Below are 24,413 nucleotides of genomic sequence, written 5' to 3' on the forward strand. Positions count from 1 at the left end.
TTTTATTGGAGAGTAAGAACTAAACTGTGGCTCATACTCTGTAGAGTGACGATGTTTAGAGTAGTTATCATTCTGCCAGAGATAGAACGCCGCTCCCCATTTTATCAACTTGAAGTAAAGGAGAAGCCACATTAAGTTGAATGCTTGAAGGACAGTCTTGTTTACAGCCGTAACTAATTTTTTAGTTATGAGGACTACTCTGTCTCTCTTCTTCCCCTATGTCATTATAAAAAATGTTCTTGCCTATTCCCTGTCCACAAATAATATGGACACCCATTGTCATGTTTCAGGTAGTGGTCTTTTTTCCCTCTCTTGATTGCTCCCTTTTTCTTGGTCTTCAGCTCTTAGCCTTTACACGTGGTTATGTTTTCCATTTTCTGGGTTGGCACTTGAAGATGCTTATACTCTTCTTTTTTGCTCCCTCTGGACCTTTATCTCTTTTGTTGCATTTATGATCTTTAAGATGATGGCTATTTTTTTAAATTACAGGAAGTCCACTACATACGAACAAGTTCTGTACCAAGAGCGCATTCATAAGTTGGGTACCTGTTAGCCCAAGCACCCCACTAACACAGTTTGTCTATGTAGTACTGTACTGTAATAAGTTTACAATAGTTACCTTTCACACAGATGATACATTAAAAAAAAATCCCCAAAATGAAACATTTTTAATCTTACAGTACAGTACTTTGAAAAGTACAATAGTACTTTTATTTTAATAGCTGGCATACAGGCGCTGGCATTGAGTGAACAGGCAAAAAGAGTTACTGCCGAGAACAATTAGAGGAGGTAGGTGACGGAAGAGCTGAAAGATTGTCAGCAATGAGATGGAGACAAGCTGCAGTCTCACTCATGCCTGATGCTGATGGCACAACATCAACGTCTGCTTCCTTGCTGGAACCAGATACACATTCGCATCTTTGAAAGCTCTCAACTTAAAGGTTCAAGTGTAAGGGAGTTACTATTATTTTAGCAGAAACATGCCCAGGTGACGAAAGAATGTTAACATGATCTAAGGACAAGATCCTTTCCCTGTTCGCTTGGTTAAGGCTTTACTCCCTGAAATCTTCACAACCTCTCTCCTGAGAGTAGTTGACTCTTTGGTATTTGGGCACCTCCATGACCTTGTCTCGCTCTACTTTCCCAACTTGACATCCCATTGCTTCTCAAACCTTGCTTTACACTCTAACCCAACCAAGCTCCCTAACAGTTCCCCAGCCACCATGCCTGTCTGCACACAGATGGCATTGACTGGAATTCCCTGAGTTCCTCAGCATCGCTCCATTTCCCATCCTTCCTTCAAAGACCCACCACACATCTCCTTTTAGCTCTTATTTTACAAGACAACTTTAAAAAAAATTACTCTTCATTTGCCTCATCCTTCTCTGTACTTTGGACTTATGTTATTACCTATACTCTACTTTACATTATATTTTCATGTGACATAAATTTTTCCTCCATTGGACATAAGCCACTGCATTCTTCTCTGTTTTATACATAGCACACAGTAGGTGTCTAATATGTTGTTGCTGTTGTTCAGTCATTAAGTCCTGTCCAACTCTTTGCAACCTCATGGACTGCAGCACGCCAGGCTTCCCTGTCCTTCACTATCTTCTAGAGTGTGCTCGAACTCATGGCCATTTGTTGATGATGCCATCCAACCATCTCATCCTTGGTCGCCCCCTCCTCCTCCTTCTTTCAATCTTTCCCAGTATCAGAGTCTTTTCCAGTGAGTTGGCTCTTCACATCAGGTGGCCAAAGTAGTGGAGCTTCAGCTTTAGCATAAGTCCTTCCAATGAATATTCAGGGTTGGTTTCCTTTCGGATTGACTGGTTTGATCTCCTTGCTGCCCAGAGGACTCTCAAGAGTCTTCTCCAGCACTGCAGTTTGAGAGCATCAATTCTTCGGTGCTCAGCTCACATCTGTACATGACTACTGGAAAAACCGTAACTCTGAATATACAAACCTTTGTCAACAAAGTGATGTCTCTGCTTTTTAATACACTGTCTAGGTTAGCCATAGCTTTTCTTCCAAAAAGCAAGCCTCTTTTAATTTCATGGCTGCAGGCACCATCCATAGTGATTTTGGAGCCCAGGAAAACAAAATCTGTTACTGTTTCCACTTTTTTCCCATCTATTTGCCATGAAGTGACGGGACTGGATGCCATGATCTTAGTTTATGAAGATCGAGTATTAAGCCAGGTTTTTTCACTCTCCTCTTTCACCCTCATCAAGAGGCTCTTTAGTTCCTCTTCTCTGACTGCCATCAGAGTGGTATCATCTACATATCCGAGGTTGTTGATATTTCTCCTGGCTATCTTTATTCCAGCTTGTGATTCATCAAGCCCAGCATTTCACATGATGTACTTTGTATATAAGTTAAATAAAGAGGGTGAGAATATTCAGCCTTGATGTACTCTTTTGTCGATTTTGAACCAGTTCGTTTTTCCATGTCCACTTCTAACTGTTGCTTCTTGATCTGCATACAGGTTTCTCAGGAGACAGATGAGGTGGTCTGATATTCCCATCTGTTTAAGAATTTTCCACAGTTTGTTGTGATCGACACAGTCAAAGGCTTTAACGTGGTCAATGAAAGAGAAATAGATGTTTTTCTGGAATTCCCTTGCTCTTTCTATGATGTTGGCAATTCATCTCTGGTTCCTCTGCCTTTTCTAAATCCAGCTTATACATGTGAAAGTTCTCGGTCACGTACTGCCGAAACCTAGCTTGAAGGATTTTGAGTATTACCTTGCTAACATGTGAAATGAGCACAACTGTATGGTAGTTTGAACATTCTTTGGCATTGCCTTTATTTGGAATTGGAATGAAAACAGATTTTTTCCAGGCCTGTGGCCACTGCTGAGCTTTCCAAATTTGCTGGCATGTTGAGTGCAACACTTTCACAGCATCATCTTTTAGGATTTGAAATAGTTCAGCTGGAATTCCATCACCTCCACTAGCTTTGCTCTTAGGAATGCTTCCTAAGGCCCACTTGACTTCACACTCCAGGATGTCTGTCTCTAGGTGAGTGACCACACCATCATGGTTATCTGGGTCATTAAGAACTTTTTTTGTACAGTTCTTCTGTGTATTCTTGCCATCTCTTCTGCTTCTGTTAGGACCTTGCCATTTCTGTCCTTTATTGAGCCCATCTTTGCATGAAATGTTCCCTTGGGATCTGTAATTTTCTTGAAGAGACCTTTAGTCTTTTCCATTCTATTATTTTCCTCTATTTCTTTGCATTGTGCACTTAAAAAGTCTTTCTTATCTCTCCTTTCTATTCTCTGGGACTCTACATTCAGTTGAGTATGTCTTTCCCTTTCTCCCTTGCCTTTTGCTTCTGTTCTTTTCTCAGCTATTTGTAAGGCCTCCTCAGACAACCACTTTGCCTTCTTGCATTTCTTTTTTGGGGCAATAGTTTTGGTCACCGCCTCTTGTACCATGTTCAGAACCTCCATCTATAGTTCTTCAGGCACTCTATCTTTCAGATCTAATCCCTTGAATCTATTTGTCACCTCCACTGTATAATCATAAAGGGATTTGATTTAGGTCATATCTGAATGACATGGTAGTTTTCCCTACTTTCTTCAGTTTAAGCCTGAATTTGGCAATAAGGAGCTAATGATCTGAGCCACAGTCAGCTCCTGGTCTTGTTTTTGCTGACGGTATAGTGCTTATTCATCTTCAGCTGCAAAGAATATAATCAATCTGATTTCAGTATTGACCATCTGGTGATGTCCATGTGTGATATATGTTAGGTAAAAACTAAATGAAATCTCTTATCCTCACAGAATACATGTTAAGCTAGTTTCAACCACACAAGGATCATCAGCATACCTCTTGATAACACGGGCACCTGCGTCACTTCATCCTGCTGCTGCTGCTGCTGCTGCTAAGTCGCTTCAGTTGTGTCCACCTCTGTGGGACTCCATAGACGGCAGCCCACCAGGCTCCCCCATCCCTGGGATTCTCCAGGCAAGAACACTGGAGTGGGTTGCCATTTCCTTCTCCAATGCATGAAAGTGAAAAGTGAAAATGAAGTTGCTCAGTCGTGTCTGACTCCCAGTGACCCTATGGACTGCAGCCCACCAGGCTCCTCCGTCCATGGGATTTTCCAGGCAAGAGTACTGGAGTGGGGTGCCATTGCACTTCATCCTAGTCACAGTCAAATGTGAATCTTTGGGGGACCATACATTTCTACCCCTAATAAACCAAAACTGTGTGTTAAAGTCCATTCTCTATCAAGTTCATGCTCTAACAGTTTCATGCTTTTGTCAACTAGTTATCACAAGTGAAGGAATTTTGCTTGTTTGGAGTTTTTTGTCCTTCATAAAAATAAATAATGTAAGAATATTTGAAGGAAGAACTAAGGAAAGGGGGCAATAAAAGAACTAACTTTTATAGTTTGTCTGTAATGAGCCTGGTGCATTCTGTAAGTTATCCAATTTAATTGAATTCTTCCAATAGCCCTATAAGGTAGATAATATAATTCACATCTTACTGATGAAGAAAACCACAACTTCTAAGCCCACACAGTTAAATGATATCAAACCTAGATCTGTATGACAATTTACTGCCTTCCATTTTAAAAGGCAGATTGCACATAAGTCTCCACGATTGAACCTAGGAGCTAAAGCCACAATGCATGTTGCATGGTTAGTCTACCTTAACTAAATAGCGTTACTTTCTGCATCTGAAATTTAAAAGTATTGGTTGCAAGTTACAGAAATCCAATTCAATATAACTTAATGATTTGTCATCAAGTTAACAAATGTTTATCAGGTGATCTCTGTGTGCAAGATATTTTTTCAAGGCACTAGGGATTCAGTGATGAGCAAGGCATTAATGCCGCCAGGAGCCTAACATTTTAGCATGTTGCCTGTCTATGCGGCTAATATATTTAGTACGGAAATACTTTATAAACAAAAGATCTGTCTAATGATAAACCTTTCCAAGTGCTATTGAGAATACTACAAGAGGGTAAAAGAGTGATGTATGACAGAGAAGGCCTTTTTTTAATAGTTGCCTGGGAAGGTCTCCCTTTCTAGGGACACTGGATGAAGTGAAGGAGTGAGCTGTGGGAATACATGAAGGGAAAACATGTAAGGCAGAGCAGATATCAAGAGCAAAGTCCTCAACCAGGCATGTGTTGGAGGCATAGGGGAAATTCCCAAGGAGATCAGTATGGCTGGAGCACCAGTGGGGAAGGAGACAGTGGTAGGAAAGTTGGCTGAAGGTGGCCAACAGCCTGGCCTTATGGTTCTTGTAGGTCATTTCAAAAACTTCAAAGTTTACTCAGAGGTCAAAGGCAAGTAAGGAAAAGACTGCCCAGAAATAAATGTCATCGTCTGACTTGGTTCTTGAAGGATCATTCTGAGAGCCCTGTGAAGGTTAAACCCAAAGTGGTAAAGGAGACTGTTAGAAGGCTTTTTAAAAGGCCAGTGGGGAAAGGGATTTATAGACCACTTAAACAGGAGAGAAGAGCTGCTCTGACCTTATGGATAACTCAGAAACAAAATGTCAAAGTTTGGTCTCATTTCTCCTCGCTCCTGTTCTCCTCTCATTTCTCCTCACTCAGGTTTGCTTCTCCATTTTCACAAGCAACTCCAGGATCTGTGGCCAGAAAGGAAAGATTTCTTCTTGTCAGAGCCAGGGTGAAATCCCCACTGAGGGGCCTGGCTGGATCATGGGGCCATCTTGAGATCGACCAGTCACTCACTGTGTCCACCTCTGTGTTTATGGCCCAGGGGATGGGGTACTGTAAGCATGCCCGGAAGGAGCAGCAGGATAAAGTATTAATTTTCTGTCGCTTTTTTTTTTAAGATAAGGCAAAGCACCCTGTGAACACAGCAGAAGGATGGAATAGCTAGGGAGAGATTAAAGATGGTGTATCACTACCTGATGGAGGCAAGCCCCAGTGACTTCTCCCTTCTTTGGATTTCTCTGCCACAAAGCTCCTGGACCACTGTGCACTCCTTACAGATGGTCTCCTATGTCTCTGTATTAATGTTTCAAATAATATAGCAACTGCAAACTTCCCAAGAAAATAAAGAGGGCCATAATGTAAAATGCTATGATAAATCTAGTACCTATAATGAGACTGTGCTGGGTTTGCACATTGGTTCTGACCCCACTTCCCCAGAGCCCAGAAGCAGTCGTGTCATACATACCTATATCCGCAGTTTATTGAGAGAACTTCACATATGGGGCTAACCAAAAACAACTTTTTTTTCCCAACCACTGATTTTTTAAAACCTCTGTATTGGATGTCTCATCTCTCCCTGTGGCTACAGGAAAAGTTCTTAAAGCAACCCCAGGTGTCTTGGGTAGTCAATCAAAACCTTGTTCTCTAAATACACTTAAAGTTTCTCTGTCTCCTGTGGGTCCCCAAGTTCAGTGATTTATTAGGAGGACTAACAGAATCAGCATATAGTCATACTAATGGCTATGAGTTATTGCAAGGGGGAAATAGAAGGCAGAATCAGCAATAAGAAAGGATGCATGGGGCAAAGTCCAGAGGAAACCAGGCTTTTCACAGTGGAGACACACGGGTTGCACCCATTCTTTCCAGCATACAATCATGACAACCACCTGTGACACGTTGTCTACCGGAGAAGCTCATTAGAGGCTGAAACTGGCCCAAAGCTTTTACTGGGGGCTGGTCAGGTAGACATATGCCTAGCACATACCAAAATTCCATACTCCCAGAAGAAAAACAGCATAAATCTCATTGTTTGTACAATTTGGGCACAGACAGCCAATCCTAGTTAGTTAAGATAGTGAACTGCTCTTGAAATCTAAGTTCCCTAACAGTAGCTGAAGTCCAGCCTTTCTAGGAAAGGCCAGACTTTTCCAAGGATAGCCATTTCAGGCCTGCTGTGTTAAATCTTTCCTGCACACTGAGGTTGACATGAAGGTGAGAAAGACTGAATCACCCTTGGATGGAAATCAACCATGCAAGTAGTCTGGTTCAACCAGAGATAGAACAGAAGGGAGGGAAGACAGAGGAAAGCTCTTATTTGCCTGGTGTTTTTAGAACCTGACCTTCAAGAGGTAAATGCTGCAAAGCTGACTTTGTTTTCTCATAAGCTATCTTTATAGACACTGTTGTACACCTCTTTCTTATTTTTAAATTTTTTTTAATTTAAAAAACTTTTATTTTTCTTCTATTACGATCATTATTACTTTCCGGCTATAATGCCCTGCAGCATGCAGGATCTTATTTCCCTAACCAGGGATGGAACTCGCCCCTCTATGTTGGAGGTGCAGAGTCTTAACCACTGGACCTGCAGGGAAGTCCCAGTTGTGAACCTATTGAAGGCATCCCACCGTCTACCACATGGCTTCTGTTAGGGTCACCTTGCACTAGCAATTAATCTTCTTGGTTGGGAAACCTTTCATGGCAGTTCTAGCCAAGCAGGCCCCCAACTCAGCCCACAGGGAGGTACTGGGTGCTATTTTTTCCACCAAATCCAGAAATACAGGATACTCCTGCCCCCACTCTCTTCCTCAACACTCCGAGAACTGACGGCTTCTGCCAGCTTTGTATCTTCAGACTTCTCCTTGTCCCCAGAAATCCCTAGGAGACACAGGAACAATTGGCCCAAAGTACTTCCACCAGCCTTTGCTTTGTCTTTGGGGAGCAGGATGGGAGAATTCTGTTCTTCTACGGATGGAAAATGCCCAGTGGTTCCACAAGCACTCTGTTTAAAAAAATCCCTACTCACTAATAGTCTTCTGTGTCATTGTGTATACATAGGCAAAATGTATGTATGTGCACAAAATCATACCACCACCAGCTTAGGAACCACTTTTAGAAACTCCTGCATCAATGGTCGAGATAGGTCTTTTATTTTTTTTAACACAAAGGTGTCATTTATCTAACAACAACTGTCTGCCAGACACTGACCTACAAAGTGCCGCTTTGCACAGAAAGGGAAGGAAATAATTTACCCCAACAGTCCTAGTTTTATGATTTATCTGAAGTCTCACTTTCTCCCTGAGGTTATAGTTATTTCCATCCCACTTCTTCCATTGCTCTTCTCCTAGAACACGTGTGTCTTACTTCTCTATTTACACATTCTCTTTTTCTCTGCACTGTGAGCTCTGAAATACAGGAATGGCATCCCAGAGTGTAGCACAATAACTAATTCCTCAAAACATATTTTTGAATGAAATAAGTGAATGAATGAGCTGCTGTCTCCTAAGGTTTATAATTAACTACCAGAGTTCACTTTCCAATAATGAATGTGTGTGATCCACATCAGAAAATACTTCCTTACAAATTCTCATTATATGTACCATATCCATTTCCTTCCTCTGGCCATCAATAACTTGGGACAACAATAAAGCCATCACCTAAGAGAATTTAAGCTGTTGCACAGTCATTTTTGCTGTCCTGTTGCCATATCATCTACAGTATAAATAGCCCTGGCTCCTTTGACCTTCATCAAGTATTTGCACAAGCTTAAATAATATAAGCTGCTCTATGGCTTTAATTCATTTATAGAGTTGACTATATTTTAATGAGTCGTTTTGGGTGTAGACCAATGAAAAGTGCAATTTCTCAGTCCTCCAGAAAGCCAAAATCAGGAAGACACTTATTGGCACTTAGGAAAAGGGAGACATCAAAGCACCAGCATGTTTCATTAGCATGCCTCTGAAAACACGCTTTAGAAATGCAGGGTAAAAAAACTAATATTTTGAAGATATTGCAGTGCTCATTCCCAGGTCTTCACAGGTGGCTCAATGGTAAAGAGTAGGCCTGCCAATGCAGAAGACATAGGAAACTCGAGTTTAGTCCCTGGGTCGGGAGGATCCCCCGGAGGAGGAAATGGCAACCCACTCCAGTGTTCTTGCCTGGGAAATCCCATGGAGAGAGGAGCCTGTCAGGATTCAGTCCATGGGCTTGCAAAGAGTCCAACACAAGTGAGTGACTGCACACATATGCACACGGAGTTCATTCCCAAAGCTGTTTTACTTTCCAAAAGTGAAAATAAAACTATTCTAAGTTCTAACATGTCAAGAACTATTCAAAATACAGTAGTTAATAATGTAATGATAGAGTCATAATTTGAAAAGTAAATTTTGGTTGAATAGCTAAGAGAAGCCTGATTTTTTCAGACTCCTCAGTCTTGCTGGTTATTAGCACTTCCCTCCATTTTAGCACTCAGAACTAAAACTGTAAATCAACAAAGATTTATTGAAAAACCTTGACCTTGGCACAGTTAGGCTTATGATAGTTCCTAGAGAAATATGTCACAGTCTTTGAAGAACTTACAAACTTCCTTCGTTTAACGTGTGTTAGGTGTAGGGTGACATCCTCCTAGACAATGTAAAATCCTGATCTAAGGCATGTATCTTTCTCCTTTTCTTCCTTTTAATTTTTTCACTTCCTCCCTCCTTCACATCTTCTGGTATTCATACATTTTTTACACCTGCCAAAGAAGTAATTGCCACATTCTCTCATAATATTCACACTTTTGTGCTACTAATATTTATTGATTCACTAACATTTCTAATTTCTGTAATAGGCATAAAAGCTCTAGCAATGCTTGAGGCTGTATTATCCCATGTACTGGACACTAGGGTGGCCATAAAGCTATAGAGATGACACAGTCCAGCCTCAAGGATCTCACAGATCTGAGTGACACACAAAAGACATTTTTTAAAAATTATTTTATCCTTTTATATTAATTTTTATTGGAGTATAGTTGCTGTATAGTGTTGTGTTACTTTCTACTGTACAGTGAAGTGAATTGGCTCTATGTATACAGATATTCAAAAAGACTCTGATGCTGGGAGGGATTGGGGGCAGGAGGAGAAGGGTACGACAGAGGATGAGATGGCTGGATGGCATCACGGAGTCAGTGGACGCGAGTCTGAGTGAACTCCGGGAGATAGTGATGGACAGGGAGGCCTGGCGTGCTGCAATTCATGGGGTCGCAAAGAGTCGGACACAACTGAGCGACTGAACTGAACTGAACTGATACAGATATTCCCTCTTTTTTGGATTTCCTCCCCGTCGGTCACCACAGAGCACTGAGTAGAGTTCCCTGTACTATGCAGTAGGTTCTCGTTAGTGATCATTTTATATATAGTATCAATGGTGTATATATATCAGTCCCAGTCTCCCAATTCCCAATCCCTCACCTTCCCTTTCCCCTCTTTGTGTCTATACCTTCATTCTCCAGTCTGTTTCTACTTCTGTTTTGCAAATAAGTTCATCTGTTTCATTTTTTAGATTCCACATATATGTGTTAATATATGATTTTTGTTTTCTCTTTCTGACTTCACTCTGTATAACAGACTCTAGGTCCATCCATGTCTCTAATACACTGGTTCATGACTCAGCAAGTGTAGGATAAAGTCATGCGTTTATAACAGTGGCACAGAGGAGAGGGTCACAAAGTAACACTCAGGAAAACTCTCCCTCAGATATATTTTTGAATTATGAAAGAGAAACAGACTCTCTTGGTTCTTGCATAGTCTCCAAGGTCTAACATGTGGGCCCTTATTTTCAGATTTATATATCTTGAACTCAAATCAACAAGTTTGTCTCCAATGAGACTATGGGAACCCCAATCTGTGTGTGCAGAACAGATTGGGAGTGAGGGAGAAGGTGTTGGCCATCTTTGGATTAATTCAGAACCTCCACCAACTCATCACAGGATTCAGATCATGTGAATTTCTTATGGGATTTAATTTTCCAGACAGACCATCGTAATTAAATCATCCCCCAATACACAAAACATGTCCATTTATTGGTAGTTTGCAGGGCTCAGTGGTAAAGAATCTACCTGCCAATGCAGGAGACATGGGTTCGATCCCTGGATCAGGAAGATCCCCTGGAGAAGGAAATGGCAACCCACTCCGGTATCCTTGCCTGGGAAATCCCATGGACAGAGGAGCTTAGTGGGCTGCAGTCCATGGGGTCACAAAGAGTCAGACACAACTTAGAGACTAAACAATAAAGCAGGGATAATACAATCCAAATACAATAGAAAAAAGTAACAGAGCCTTTTTCATGTGTTATTTATTCAATAATATTTATCAGGCATGTTCTCCACTTAATGCAAGAGTTTGACCGTGTGTCTGATTCTGTCTCCAGAGAAGCACTGGCTAAGTTGCTAGATCTTTGCAGAAAGACGGATGGTAGGATTAAACTAGTAAATTTTAAAAGATTTATGTTTCTTGATTATACTTACTATAAAAATGAAGAAAATGTAAAAAAAAAAATTTCTACAATCCAATGGCAAGAAATACTCATTCAGTGTCATTAAAATGAGGCATCTTTCTTTCAGGTTATATTTTTTATCAATAGCATGTAACTGCTATGTGAATTTGCTTCAAGGAGTAAATATTGTACAAATATATATTCTAGCAATGCCATACTTCCAAAATATCATTTATTTTGCCAATTTAGATAATTTCATAGAACACTTTAGGAACAGAAATCACATACTTAGAGGCAACTTATGATATCAAGAAATCAAAAACCAATAGAGAAATGTATAAAATACAAATGGATTTGAAATAGATGGAAAATGCTCTTTCATATTTAAACAAATGGAAATTTAAATTTTAACTAGACAGCAATTGTTCACCTACCATGTTGGAAAAGGTACAGATGTTAAAAGGGGTACCATACAATGACATCCATCAACAAGTAAGACACCCATCCTTTGGCTCAGAAATTTCACTTGGAAGAATTAATCCTACAGATAAACCCTGTGTATGCGTGTTGGGTACCCACATGGACACTCAGCAGAGAACTGCTTGTAATAATAGCGGCAAACTTCACCACGCCCCTACTCTCCAGCCCTCTCACCCCCTTCTCATCCAGCCTCCATCATCTCTCACCTGGACCACAGAAGGAGCATCCTGCCTCACCTTCTTTTCCCTCGTTCACTCTCACAACATCATAAGAGCCAGAGCAATGTTTTGAAAACAGATAACGTCCTGCTGCTGCTAAAACCTCTCCAGTGCCTTTCCATCATGCTAAAAATAAAGTCACCACCACTAATCCGTCTTGTAAAGACCCACCTACCCCGCCTCTGTCTGCCCCTGATATCTCCCATGCCTCTCTGGCCCTCACCCTCAGTGTATGTAGACACGGAGGCTTTCTCAAGGTTACTCAGGCACATCCAGCTCATTAATGCTCTAGAATCTCTGCCTGGACCCCTTTCCCTTAGATTTCCAACAATGACCCTTTCTCACCCTTCAAAATTCACCTTCCGTGCCAGTCTCCAGAGTGGCCTTCCCTGATGACCCCAGGTCGAGCCACGGCCAGGCACTCACTTTCTGACACTTGGTCCCTTTAGCTTTCCTCTTTACATTATCCATCCTCACCTGGCTGTGTTCCTGTGCATTCCATCGTGTATTTGTGCAGATTCTTCTGCTCCTGTCAGTGAAGTTTCGGAGAGCAGGGGCACTGTCAGCTTCATTCATTGCTCTATTATCAGCAACCAGAGAAGTGCCTGCACATAATAAATGTTTAGTAAATATTTGTAGAGTGAGCGAATCAGAAGGGGATGGAACACATCCCAGGATAACCCTCAGATGGAGCACAGTGTGGCTCTAGAATGAGATGGTAGGCAATCCAAGGGTTATCCTCTGACCGAGGCTGCACCATCACACAGACCTGGCCTCGGTCTCCCTCCCAGACCTGATCTCAGATCCTCTGTTTGGTCTTCTTGCTGTACTGGCTGTACTCCACACCTGTGTCTCCCGGGCCCGGGTATTTGTTATTCCTGCATCTATGCCTGCATCCACCCCATGTGGCTGCCTTGCTCATTCGGTCAGGTCTCTGCTCAAAAGTCATCTGCTCAGAAAGAGCCTCCCTGACCACTGTCAAAATTCCTCACTCTCTCCCTTCCTCTGAAGAGGAGGACTCTGCTTTATTCTTCTTCATTGTTGTCATTGTTGTTTAGTCGCCAGGTCCTGTCTGACTCTTTTGCGACCCCATGGACTGTAGCCCGCCAGGCTTCTCTGTCCGTGGGATTTCCCAGGCAAGAATACTGGAGTCAGTTGCTATTTCCTCCTCCAGGGGATCTCCCCAACCCAGGGACAGAACTCTCGTTTCCTGCATTTGCAGCGGATTATTTACCATCTGAGCCACCAGGGAAACCCACTTTTATTCAACGCACTTATCTTTTGAAATAGAAGTGCCTGTTTATTTGTGTCCATGTTGGTTACATGCTTTCCCTGACCACAATATTCCTTGATACTGTTTGTCATGACCTCCCCAACAAGTAGAGCATTGCCTGGCATAGGGTAGCAGCCAAACAGATCTTTGATTGGTGGGGAATGAATAAATGAATGTATTCATGAGCGCAAAAAAAGCAAAGTACCAAATAGTATGCCCATAGAATGCTATGCCAATTGTATTAAAGAAAATGACCCATATATACAACTTTTCTGGAAGAAAAATCCAAGAAAACAACAGGGCTGGCCTCTGCAGTAGGGAACTGAAAGGTTGAGAGAGATTTGAGGAAAACTTACTCTTCCTGCAGATCATTATTTTTTACAAGACTACTTTTACAAAACATGGGCAGTAATTACTTTTTCCAAAAATTATGTCATAATTGACGGTTTTTCAAGTTTATGTATTTGAGGCCAAAAGGAAATCAAAGCACTCGTAAATGTTACTTGAAATGATAAACATTCAATAACCACATCTTTAGTCATGCTATAAACTTGGCATAGCCCTATGCAGTCTTTTGTTTGGATGTTCGAGGAAATCTGTGGTTGCAAAGGATACCTACTGTTCGAAGGGGCATATTTTCCTTAGATATAAAATATGAGAGAAAACAGAGATGTGGATCTCTAGCAGACTAATATCTTCATAAAGGCAGCAAGACCCCTGTACATTTTATATGCCAGGAAAAGGGCCTCTGGGCCCAAGGTACTTTGAATCTGCTTGCAAGGTTGAAATATGCCCTTTTTGTTCAAAAGATAAAAACCCTCTGCCAATAGACTCTCCCCATCCTTGCCTGGCTGATTCGGTCAGTGTTTTTCTGGCTCCATCAAAAACATGTATCTTACTTTCAGTATAGGGAAAAAATATAAAGGAATGTCAACTTGCTTTAATTAAGGATCCTTTTAAATACGAAAAGAATAAATATTTAAAATACGATTCGATACCAAAAAATTATACAGAACTTTCAGGAACACCATCATTGAACACACAGGTACTCGGTAATTACTTGCTGGTTGGATGAACATACCTATTGAAAATCAGTAGAGTGAAATGGATGAGAGCGTGGGTTGGGATCCAGATAGCCCTGTGTTTGGATTCTATCTCTGCCATTCATTAGCTGAGTCTGACCTTCAACAAGTGACTTAACCTCTCAAGGCCTCAGTATTTCTTACAGAAATAAAGTGAATCACTAATGCTACCCTTGTAGTTAGCTGTATTAAATGAAAGCCATAGGCAAATAAAATATATATTTTATCCTGTCTTATATTTTATCATGTATTATAATATGTATTATTTCCTTCATGTAATTTCTGCCTGAATAGGAGCCAGTAATAACAAAACATAAGTTTTGTTATGTTTTCAGAAATATAATATAGGTAATTATATATAAATATTGGCTTCCCTGGTGGCTTAGTGATAAAGAATCTGTTTGTCAGTGCAGAGATGTGAGTTCAATCCCTGGGTTGGGAAGATCCCCAGAGGAGGAAATGGCAACCCACTCCAGTAATCTTGCCAGAAAAATCCTGTGGACAAAGGAGTCTGGTGGGCTACAGTCCATGGGGCTGCAGAGTCAGACATGACTGAACACAGACACACATACACATATATAAATATAATTATATATACATATACGTATAGAGAACCTGCACAATGCCTGGCACATAGCAAAAGTTTGGTTAATGGTGGTTCCTGCTGTGAAAAGTAACGCAAAATACTCTTGAGAGTTTGACTCTTCATTTTCACATCCACAAAGACCAATTCTGTGAATAACATCCCAGGACATTTCATTGCACTGTACAGAAAAGGGTAAAAGAGTTTGTGTTACTGAGATTTTTATGGCCTTAAAATTATGAGAAAACAATTAACAGGTGTGTAAGTGAATTGTGGCAAGGATTCAACTTGTAACAATGACTAACATCTATTCAGTATGTGCTGGTCAGTCATTCTGCAGAGTAAATAGTCTGACTTAATATCCTCTCCAAGTTTACTTTATAGAATCACCTGCTTCCTACTTTCTTAATCAAAAATATTAAATGCAAATGGTTTATGAAATTTCCCAGACTAGACTAGAATAGCAGGGGTCTGGAGTGAGAAAGCAAAAATGATACAAAGTGCTTCACATTTAGAGGCTGAATGAACCCCTCAGATGACCAGAGGTTTCTTCTTTTTCAGTTTTCTGGCTGTTTTTCTCTTTCCTTATAGCATTTTGAGTTTGTTTAATGAAGTTGAGATTTCTCACAAAGGGCCTTACAAACACGTGTTATTAGATTTTAAATCTGATTTGAAAGTGCCTCTCTCCTACTCCCTGTGAGTAAAGTGACCTTTTTAAATGGAGGGAAGTGGGTTTAGATGACAGTAATGATAAATGCGGTCATGTTCACTCAATAAAATAAGGCCCAGTGCATTTGAGGATAAATCAGTGAAATGTACAGCCCCACCTGTCTGTCTCCATCATTCATTTCCACTGTCACTTTCACAGTGGCTGATGGATCACAGTCGCTGTAAAATTAGACAGCCTTTAATCTCATTTCATCCTGATTAGCTTCTCTTTACCCTTTCCCTCTAACTCACTGACTGACACGCTAAAAACTCACACCGGGCTATATATGAACGGGGAATACAAACTTCTCTTATGATACCTGCTTGGCAGGGCGAGGCCAGTGTCCACCCCTAGAGAAATGTGGAAGGAAGTGGGCACGTCTTTCTTGTTATTTAAGATAATCAATAATTGCCATACCCGGTGTCATTTTAAACAGATGTTTTGTCTTGCTCACTGCTTTCTTTATTTTGCTTTCCTTCGGGCTTAATCAGAAGTCAAAGCAATGAGATCCTCTGCAAAACTCAAACATTGATTTCATGGCAACATTTTTCTAATAGAGTCAGAGTTTTACGCTGATAATCATCTCAAAGGATTTTCTGTGTGTATGTATAGTTTCTTGATTCACAACAATAATTCAGGAATGAAGATGCTGAAAGAGCCAAGAAATACAGCATGCAAGGTTTTAAAACAAGAGTAAAAAAATGGGTAGATAAATGAGAATATCTTCAAGTAGCCTTTATATGAGCATTTCAAAGACCTTGTCTTCTCTTATTTTGAAGGATTCAATAGTTTAGTGCAATAATTTCATTTGTTTGCACAAAGCTTAACAATAGGGGTAATCAAATGAGAAAGAGGCTTAAGAATAAATCACGTATTATTTCCTTCACTTAATTTCTGCCTGAATGGGAGCAAGTAAATGACAAGAACAAAACACAACTAGTGTTCTATTTTCAGAGTCTGTGCTTTATTATTAATATAAAGCTGGACTTCCAGTTAAAATGAAGATAATACAGTTTTTATTATTTATAAAATGTGGGCATTGAATTGACCAAAAATTTAAAATAAATATTGGAAGAGTGGTAGTCATAAAGTAAGTTGGTTATAGTCAGTTCTTTTTTTTTTCCCCCTTGGCTGCTCAGGGTCTTAGTTGCAACATGCGAGCATACAGGATCTAGTTTCCTGACCAGAGATCAAACCCAGATCCCCTGCATTGGGAGTGTGGAGTCTTAATCACTGGACCACCAGGGAGTTCCCAGTGGCCTCTGTTCTTACACTTGTTTCATATGAATAGATGCATCCAGGTGAAACAATCTGTGCTGAGTATACTCTGACCAGATGACATTATGATAACCAGAGTAGTACCAGATTGTTCACAACACACGCAGTATACATAATATATGAGCAATAGTTTTGTGCTTGGTATTTTGGAAGCAGCATCATAATGCAAACAGTGATGAATTAATTTAAGAAAAGAAAAAAAGGTGTTTAATGTATAACCAGTCACCCAATTTTATTTGCTCCACAAACTCAACATATACTTTGCCCCGATGGACTCTGAGGAGTGGAGCCTGCAGGAGCTATGTGGTTGAAAATGTTTTCCAAAGAGATAACTGAAGGTTGAGGGGCAGAAGGACATTCCCTAGATAACTCCCTAAATCACTTGACTTAATTCATGGGCCATGAAAATCCAGGGCACACCCAATTTTTACTCAATCCAAGAAATCCAGAATTTCCATACCAATGCCATCTCCCTTGTGGCTGTTAGTTCAGAAACAGTGAATATTCACAGTCAAAGTGAATACCTAATAAAAATAATGAAAAACTCCTAAAATCCTTTAATAAGGAGCTTAAGCTGTCTGATTTGCTCTTTCTGGAGCTGTGTTGTAAGGATTCAAAGCTCTGCCAGTTTCTCCTTATTTTTGTATACATATCTTAGCCAGCATAAGTACATTCTAAGAAAAATAGCAGATATTAAAAACAAAGTGAAATGAGAGATATGTATCATCTCAGATAAATTGGGTTATAAGATAGGCTCGTTCTCTCTGTCTCCCTCTCTCTCTCCCTCTGTCTCTCTCGCTCTCTCTGTCTCCCTATCTTCTCTCACCACTGGCAAAAGAGTACAGAGTACGAGCTGGCCCTGACTCATATTGATTTCCCACCGCACTGGTTTCCTAAGTGCTCTGTTGATCCGTGTCAAGCAATAAGTTCCCTGGCTGAACATGCATATCACCTCCCCATTTGTCCTCACCTAGATTTAAGGTGCCCATATGATGAGCTGAACAAGGACATCATTTTTCCTACTGGTGTCACTGGGCCCAAACCACACTGCCCGTGGTGTGACAGCTAATGCCGTGTACGTTTACATTCACCATGTGATATAATAATAGCAGAAACGAACGCAGCATTGCACATACGGGCTAACAGGGGTGTCCTAGTCTGGTCATGTGTGTCTCCCCAACGAACATGTGTGTGAGAACAGATCCAGGGCAGCCTGGCTTTGGTGGGTTTTCTGAATCACATTCCCCCTCTTCACAGGCACCGCATTCGGGGCAGAGCAGGGCAAGAGGAGGGGAATGGATATTTGTGACGTTCCTCACAGTTTTTATCTTTGTTCCAGAAGAGCTCTTAAGCAGACAGATAGAAAATGTGTGATTGTGCTGCTAATGACATTGTACAGGAAATTAAGCGTATACATTTGGAAAAGGCATTAAATCAGCAGGACCTTAATTTAAAAACTTAAAACTGTATGGAAATTCAGCTTGCTCATTGCTGTGGAATAGAAAACAGCCAAGCACCCTGAGTCTGTTTATGGAAAGATTGCCAGCAAGCCAAGTTTGGGCAGAGCAGCTTAATGGCTCCGAGTGGATGCTGGGGGATTTCTTCCAAGACAGAACCCCCAGCCCTGACCGTTTGGGAGTGTCGTTCATGGTTTTAGACTGTGATCCCCATCATCAGGCAGGTGAACAGAACTTAAGAATTGAAAGCAGTGCAACACGTTGTTCTTGACTGATCTGCGGAATAATATTATGTAAAATTCATCCAAAGGGGTGGGGTTGGCAGTGGCTGGAAACACACTGCTGAGCCCTGTGGACTGGGGGGTGCCCCGCTCTGCTGTCTGTGTGCTCTTCTGCCTTCTGACTTAGTCTCATGTTTTGTGCATTTGGTGAAAGCACATAACTTGTGAACCAGGGTATCCAGTCCTAAGATGAAAATTTTCATATGTCCTTTTTTTTTCCCTTCTCAATTCTAGTCATGCCCTACAACAGTGCCCATCACTGCGTCGTGGAGGTGGAAAACTTCCTGTTTGTGTTGGGCGGAGAGGACCAATGGAACCCTAATGGTAACTATTGAACCACTTAGTAGTAGATGCTCAACACGTATATGATGAGAGGCGCTGGTGGCAATCCATCTTGTAATTACCGTGGAAAACATATTTCTGTGCAGCAGGGACAAATGAAGTAGTCGGTGATGGGGGCTGACAGTTGGAGGGAGGGTCAACCGTTGAGCTGGCAGAGGACGGTACGCAGCAGTGCATTCACTCATGGACTGTCTGGGGATTTGGCTTCGCCGTGATGCCCAGCCCCCTCTCCTTATCCATCCCCTGAGGAATGCCCCCAGCATAAGCCCAGACTCCCTGGAGGCAGGTAGCAAGTGGCAGCTATGAAGAATTCTCACCACCTTCTCCACCAGTTTTCTCCCATTTTATCAGGATAATGACACACAGTTTCAATATGTAAACATCATTTGCCGTCCTGCTGAAGGTAACCTTAGCTGAAGTTCCTCTGCAGCCTTTATTACTTAAAGGGCTTTAAGTAATTATTACTATTCCTAGTACTTTATTACTATTCAGGCTACAGCATCTTTTGCAAGGGCTTCATCCACAGATTATCCATCATCTTCCCTGTTGATGCAATTACTCTGTAACTGTGTCAAAAGAAGAAACGAAACATTTGAATACCCTTCCCAAGCCCAACATGGGGAAAACACTGTGCCTTGCAGCGCCTTGTAGAACACACAAAAGTATCAAGATATTTTTGGAAACCTTGCAGGTGAAGGAGGGGTTGCCGTTGTAGCCTTCTCTGTAACAGAGATCATTATGACTGAGAAACCATAAAACAGCTTGCAGGTACACATTTTTACTTTAAAACCCCAGAACAGCCAGCTGAAATTACATATAGTGCATATATTTTATGGTGAATGTTCTCTTTCAGCATCTGCACCAAGGCAAATTATAGAAAATTGTTACATCTGTTCATTCTAGAAAATCTTAAAGGAAAACAGTCCAGGCTACCCTCCAAGAATATTTCTTTGAAGAGAAAGGGACAGTCTTTCTCAAGATCTGCCTCATATCTTTCAGTGTTAGAAAGACAGTTTCTGGGCTTTGGGGAGAAACAGATTTGGATCAGGAACAAAAATGTTATTTTTTATGTCTTCTCTAACTTCTCTTTGCAATGACGGATTCCATATGTTACCAAAAACAAACAAACAAACAAAAAAGCCCTGGTAGATATATAATTCACTGTGAACTCTCCTGTTTAACCTCTTCTTCCCTGGAAGTGATTTGAACAGAGTGGAACATTTGTAAGAGGAAAGAGTACGCAGCCAGTAGGTTTATCTAAGGAAGAACGTACAGAATTGTTTTTTGAAAGCCAGATGAAAATTAACACATGATGAGGGAAGGCTGGAAAGTCTTGTTCCTGATGACGTTAGTGATAGACTGCTTTGTAATATTTTAATATACATGCCTGTATTCTGTCGTGCCCCAACTTACAGAGAACCAATTAACATTTGTCACTTACCAATATTAACCCCCCCAGAAAAACTGCCCATGGGAAATTTCCTTTCCTTTCTTCTTCCTTCCCCTCTACCACTGGCTAAAAACTGCCACTCCTTGCTCCCGCTTTATCTATCACTCAAGTGATCGACAACAGTCGTGTCTGGTGACCGGACATCATAAGAAACAAAGAGAGAGAGAAATGGAAGGGTTACAAGAAAATGGAAAAGACGAGAAGAAACTAAGGAAGTGAAGAGTAATCCAGAATTCCATTGCCTGTGGCCACCCCCTCAGGCGTAAGTAGGGTCAGTGAAGGGCACAAGGAGGAAATCACTGTCTTTATTTTATCTCCCTTTCCTTACGCTACCTCACTCATTCCTTCTGAGATTTATTATCCCCTCTGCACATCCTTTGCCAACTTCAGAACATCTTTCTTCTTTTTATCTCCTCATCCTTCATCCTGGCCTCTTTTCCATACCACCGACTTTGCCTCTGAAAACTCTTTCTTCAGTTCCCATCAAAATCACACGAGTGGTTAGTTCAGCCTTTTCTCTGAGTGACGGTCACTGCCATTTACCACCAATAAGCAAAGCCGATTGCTGATTTCTACCACCAGTGCTCAGCATGTGCAGGTCCTACGCCCCATTGTCTTCCTCCAAATGGAAATTCTAAACCAAGCATCACAGAGAAACATTCTTATTCGTGGTGGGTGTGTTCTACATTCCTCTTAAAAACATTCATCTTTGGATATATTTGGGAATTCATCTTGGAACATGACTATCAAGAATGACTTTTTCTACAGGGAAATGATTCTAAATTCTACAAAAACATGATTACAAACCAACTCTAGACATAATCCTTCCTTGATTTGGAGGCTCCCTTTATGAAATCCAAGTCTTTGGAGTCATACTTACTCCTGGCACGCTTAGCTCTTTCTGCAATCCCCAACTCTTTCTGTAATCCCCAAATAAACCTTGATTTACCACCCAACCAGGCGATCCAAACCCTCCCATGCAATCCCTGGAGCTCATGATTGCACATTAACAATATCCCTGTAATCCTTAAAGTGAAAGTGAAAGTGAAGTCGCTTAGTCGTGTCCGACTCTTTGTGACCCGTGGATTGTAATGTAGCCCACCACGCTCCTCCGTCCATGGGATTCTCCATGGGATTCCTTTTCCAGGGGATCTTCCCGACCCAGGTATCGAACCCAGGTCTCCCACATTGCAGGCAGACGCTTTAACCTCTGCACCACCAGGGAAGCCCCTGTAATCCTTAAACTCTCCCCTAAATGTCCCTTCAGCTTCTTTTCTAATCAAAGTCTGACTGTTCTCTGAGAGGACTGTTAGCCCAACCACTCTCTCCAATGGGGACTGTGTTCTGTGTCCTTTGCCCTTAGGCTTCATATTATTGGAGGCAGGTAGCTTTTCTGTTTCTTTATTCACTCTCGCATGCTTTAAACTCACCACTTTAAAGGGTGTCTTCAGATTTTACTTCCTGCTGCCCTTGTATGTAGCAGCTCCCAGTATTATCATGGAAATGCCACCTCCTTCACTTTTCCATTGTCCATCATCCTTTCATGTCCATGCATGCTAAGTCACTTCAGTCATGTCCAACTCTTTGTGACCCCATGGACTGTAGCCCACCAGGCTCCTCTGTCCATGGAATTCTCCAGGCAGGAATACTGGAATGGGTAGCCATTCCCTTCTCCAGGGGATCTTCCCGACCCAGGGATCAAACCCAGGTCTCCTGCATGGCAGGCAGATTCTTTACCATCTGAGCCACCAGGGAAGCTCCTCGTGCCCATACTTCCCTCCTCACTGAGCTTATAGTCCATTGCCCATCCTAATAGTCACATTAGTTCACAAACCTGCAGCCCTTGTGTCCATCTCTCCTATTATTCTTGCCTGGTTCAGCACAATTCTTTCCATCTCTCTTCTCCCCTTGAGCCACTAAATGGAGACATAGAAAATCATATGGCCATGCTGGCTACTAGCCAACACTACTAAATTTCCCTGGTCAATATGCTCTTCCACCTTCTGGGTTAATTGTTTCATACCTTCTCTTCCCTCAGATACTTCTTTCTCCAAAACCTCCCTCCTCACTCTCAGCTGATAGCCTTGCTTCGTAGTCCAATGAGAATAGAAGCAATCAAACAGTAAAATCTTCATCTTGCTACTACCAAATCCATTGCTACCCAGATTTTTTTTTTTAAGATTTTTGGATGTGAACTATCTTAAAAGTCTTTACTGGATTTGTTACATTATTGGTTCTATTTTATGTTTTGGTTCTTTGACCTCGAGTCATGTGGGGTCCCAACTCCCCGACCAGGCATCGACCCATCACCCCCTGCATTGGAAGATGCATCTTAACCATGGGACCACCAGAGAAGTCCCACTACCCATATATTTTAGATAAATATATCCCTCTTATTGGGTTTCCCTGGTGGCTCAGACAGTAAAAGAATCAGCCTGCAACGTGGGAGACCTCAGTTCGATCCCTGGGTTGGGAAGATTCCCTGGAGAAAGAAATGGCAACCCACTCCAGTATTCTTGCTTGGATAACACCATGGACAGAGGAACCTGGCATCCATGAAGTTGCAAAGAGTCGGACACGACTTAGCACAGCACAGCAGCAGCAATCCCTCCTATTGTCATTTCTGCTCCAACCTAAAGTCTACTCCTCATTCCCTTTTGCCTCCTCAAGGACTTTGGAATACTTCTGAATTTCAAACCATAACCAACAACCAAATAAAAATTTCTCTTGATGCTGCTTTCCAGCTGTAATCTTCAGCTTTTTATGCCGAAAGCCCTAAAAGCTTTGCCTACCCTCTTGCCTCTGCTTTCTTATATCTTAGTCTCCCCTGAGGAGTCCCCACTTAGGCTTTCATCCCCTCCTGTCTGCTGCGTAAACAAGGCTTGTCCTGGTGACTGCCATGTTTCCAGATCCTGTGGTCACTTCTCCATTCCTCACTCCTCTGTCTGACATGGCTTCCAAACTCCCACCACACTTTCCTTCCTACTTCTGACAGTTCCTTTCCTTTGTGGATTTTCCTTCTTCTCCCCCAGAGCTCATTTCCAGGACTCTTTATCTTCCATTTCCGTACCCTCTCACTAAAGATTTTCATTCTGTTCTATGATATTAAACAATAACTCAGTCTCAGTTAGCCAGTGACCTATGAGCCACTTTCACTTTGAGATCCCGTAGGATTCTGCAGATTAAGTCCAAAACAAACTTCATGGCTTCTCTCCCTAACCCTCAACTATTCCTGCCTGGACTTCCCCACCTCAGCAAACTGCATGACCTTCCAACCAGTTGTTGTTGTTATTGTTGTTGTTTTAGTTGCTAAGTCACGTCCCACTCTTTTGCAAACCCATGGGCTACAGCCCACCAGGCTCTTCTGTCCATGGGATTCCCCAGGCAAGAATGCTGGAGTTGGTTGCCATTTCCTTCCCCAGGGGATAGTCGCAGATCAGTCATCAAACCTACATCTCCTACATTGGCAGGCAGATTCTTTACCACTGAGCCACCAGAGAAGCCCCCCTGACCAGTTACTATGGCTAAAATTCTGGCGGTCATCTTTAATTATCACCTTTTCTTACACCAATGCTCAGTCTATCAGAAAATTTTATTGGCTGTGCCCAAACAGTAGATCCCAAGCATGGCCATATCTTGCATCCACCTTCATTCAAGCCAGCTCTTGCCTTGACTGTTGTGATGGCCTCCTGACAGGTCCCTGACTTCCAGAGCAGCCCTTCTACAGTCTGTCTGTTACACAGCAGCCAGAATGGTCACAGCAAGAGAGAAGTGAGGCCATGTTCCTCATTAGCTCAAAACCTTCCAGTGACTTCCTAATGTTCTTAGAAGAAAAGACAAAAATCAGCATCAGGCCGCAAGGCACACTATGTCCAGACCTTCATATACTTCTGACTTCTGTCCAAGTAGCCCCAGCAGTCTTGCTGGTTTTGAACCCATGGCCAGCCCAGGGAGAGGTTATGCTCACTTTCCCTACTGTCTGAGACTCTAATTCTGCAGATATTTGCATGACTTTCAGAGTGTATCTGTGAACAGGTGCCCATAGTACTGAAACTGAGTTTCCTTTGATCAATTCCTGCTTCATT

General features: G+C 41.8%; 1 protein-coding gene across 1 annotated transcript in view; it reads left to right on the forward strand.

The window, feature by feature from the left end:
- KLHL14 (kelch like family member 14) overlaps positions 1-24,413 on the forward strand; it is a 109,485-nt gene that overhangs the window by 68,928 nt on the left and 16,144 nt on the right. Inside the window, exon 3 of the mRNA XM_052660565.1 lies at positions 18,771-18,860. Within this exon, the coding sequence (XP_052516525.1) occupies positions 18,771-18,860 (90 nt within the window). The remainder of the gene's footprint in view (positions 1-18,770; positions 18,861-24,413) is intronic.

This window comes from Budorcas taxicolor, chromosome 22, assembly GCF_023091745.1.
Source record: "Budorcas taxicolor isolate Tak-1 chromosome 22, Takin1.1, whole genome shotgun sequence".
In the NCBI taxonomy this organism is placed as follows: domain Eukaryota; kingdom Metazoa; phylum Chordata; class Mammalia; order Artiodactyla; family Bovidae; genus Budorcas; species Budorcas taxicolor.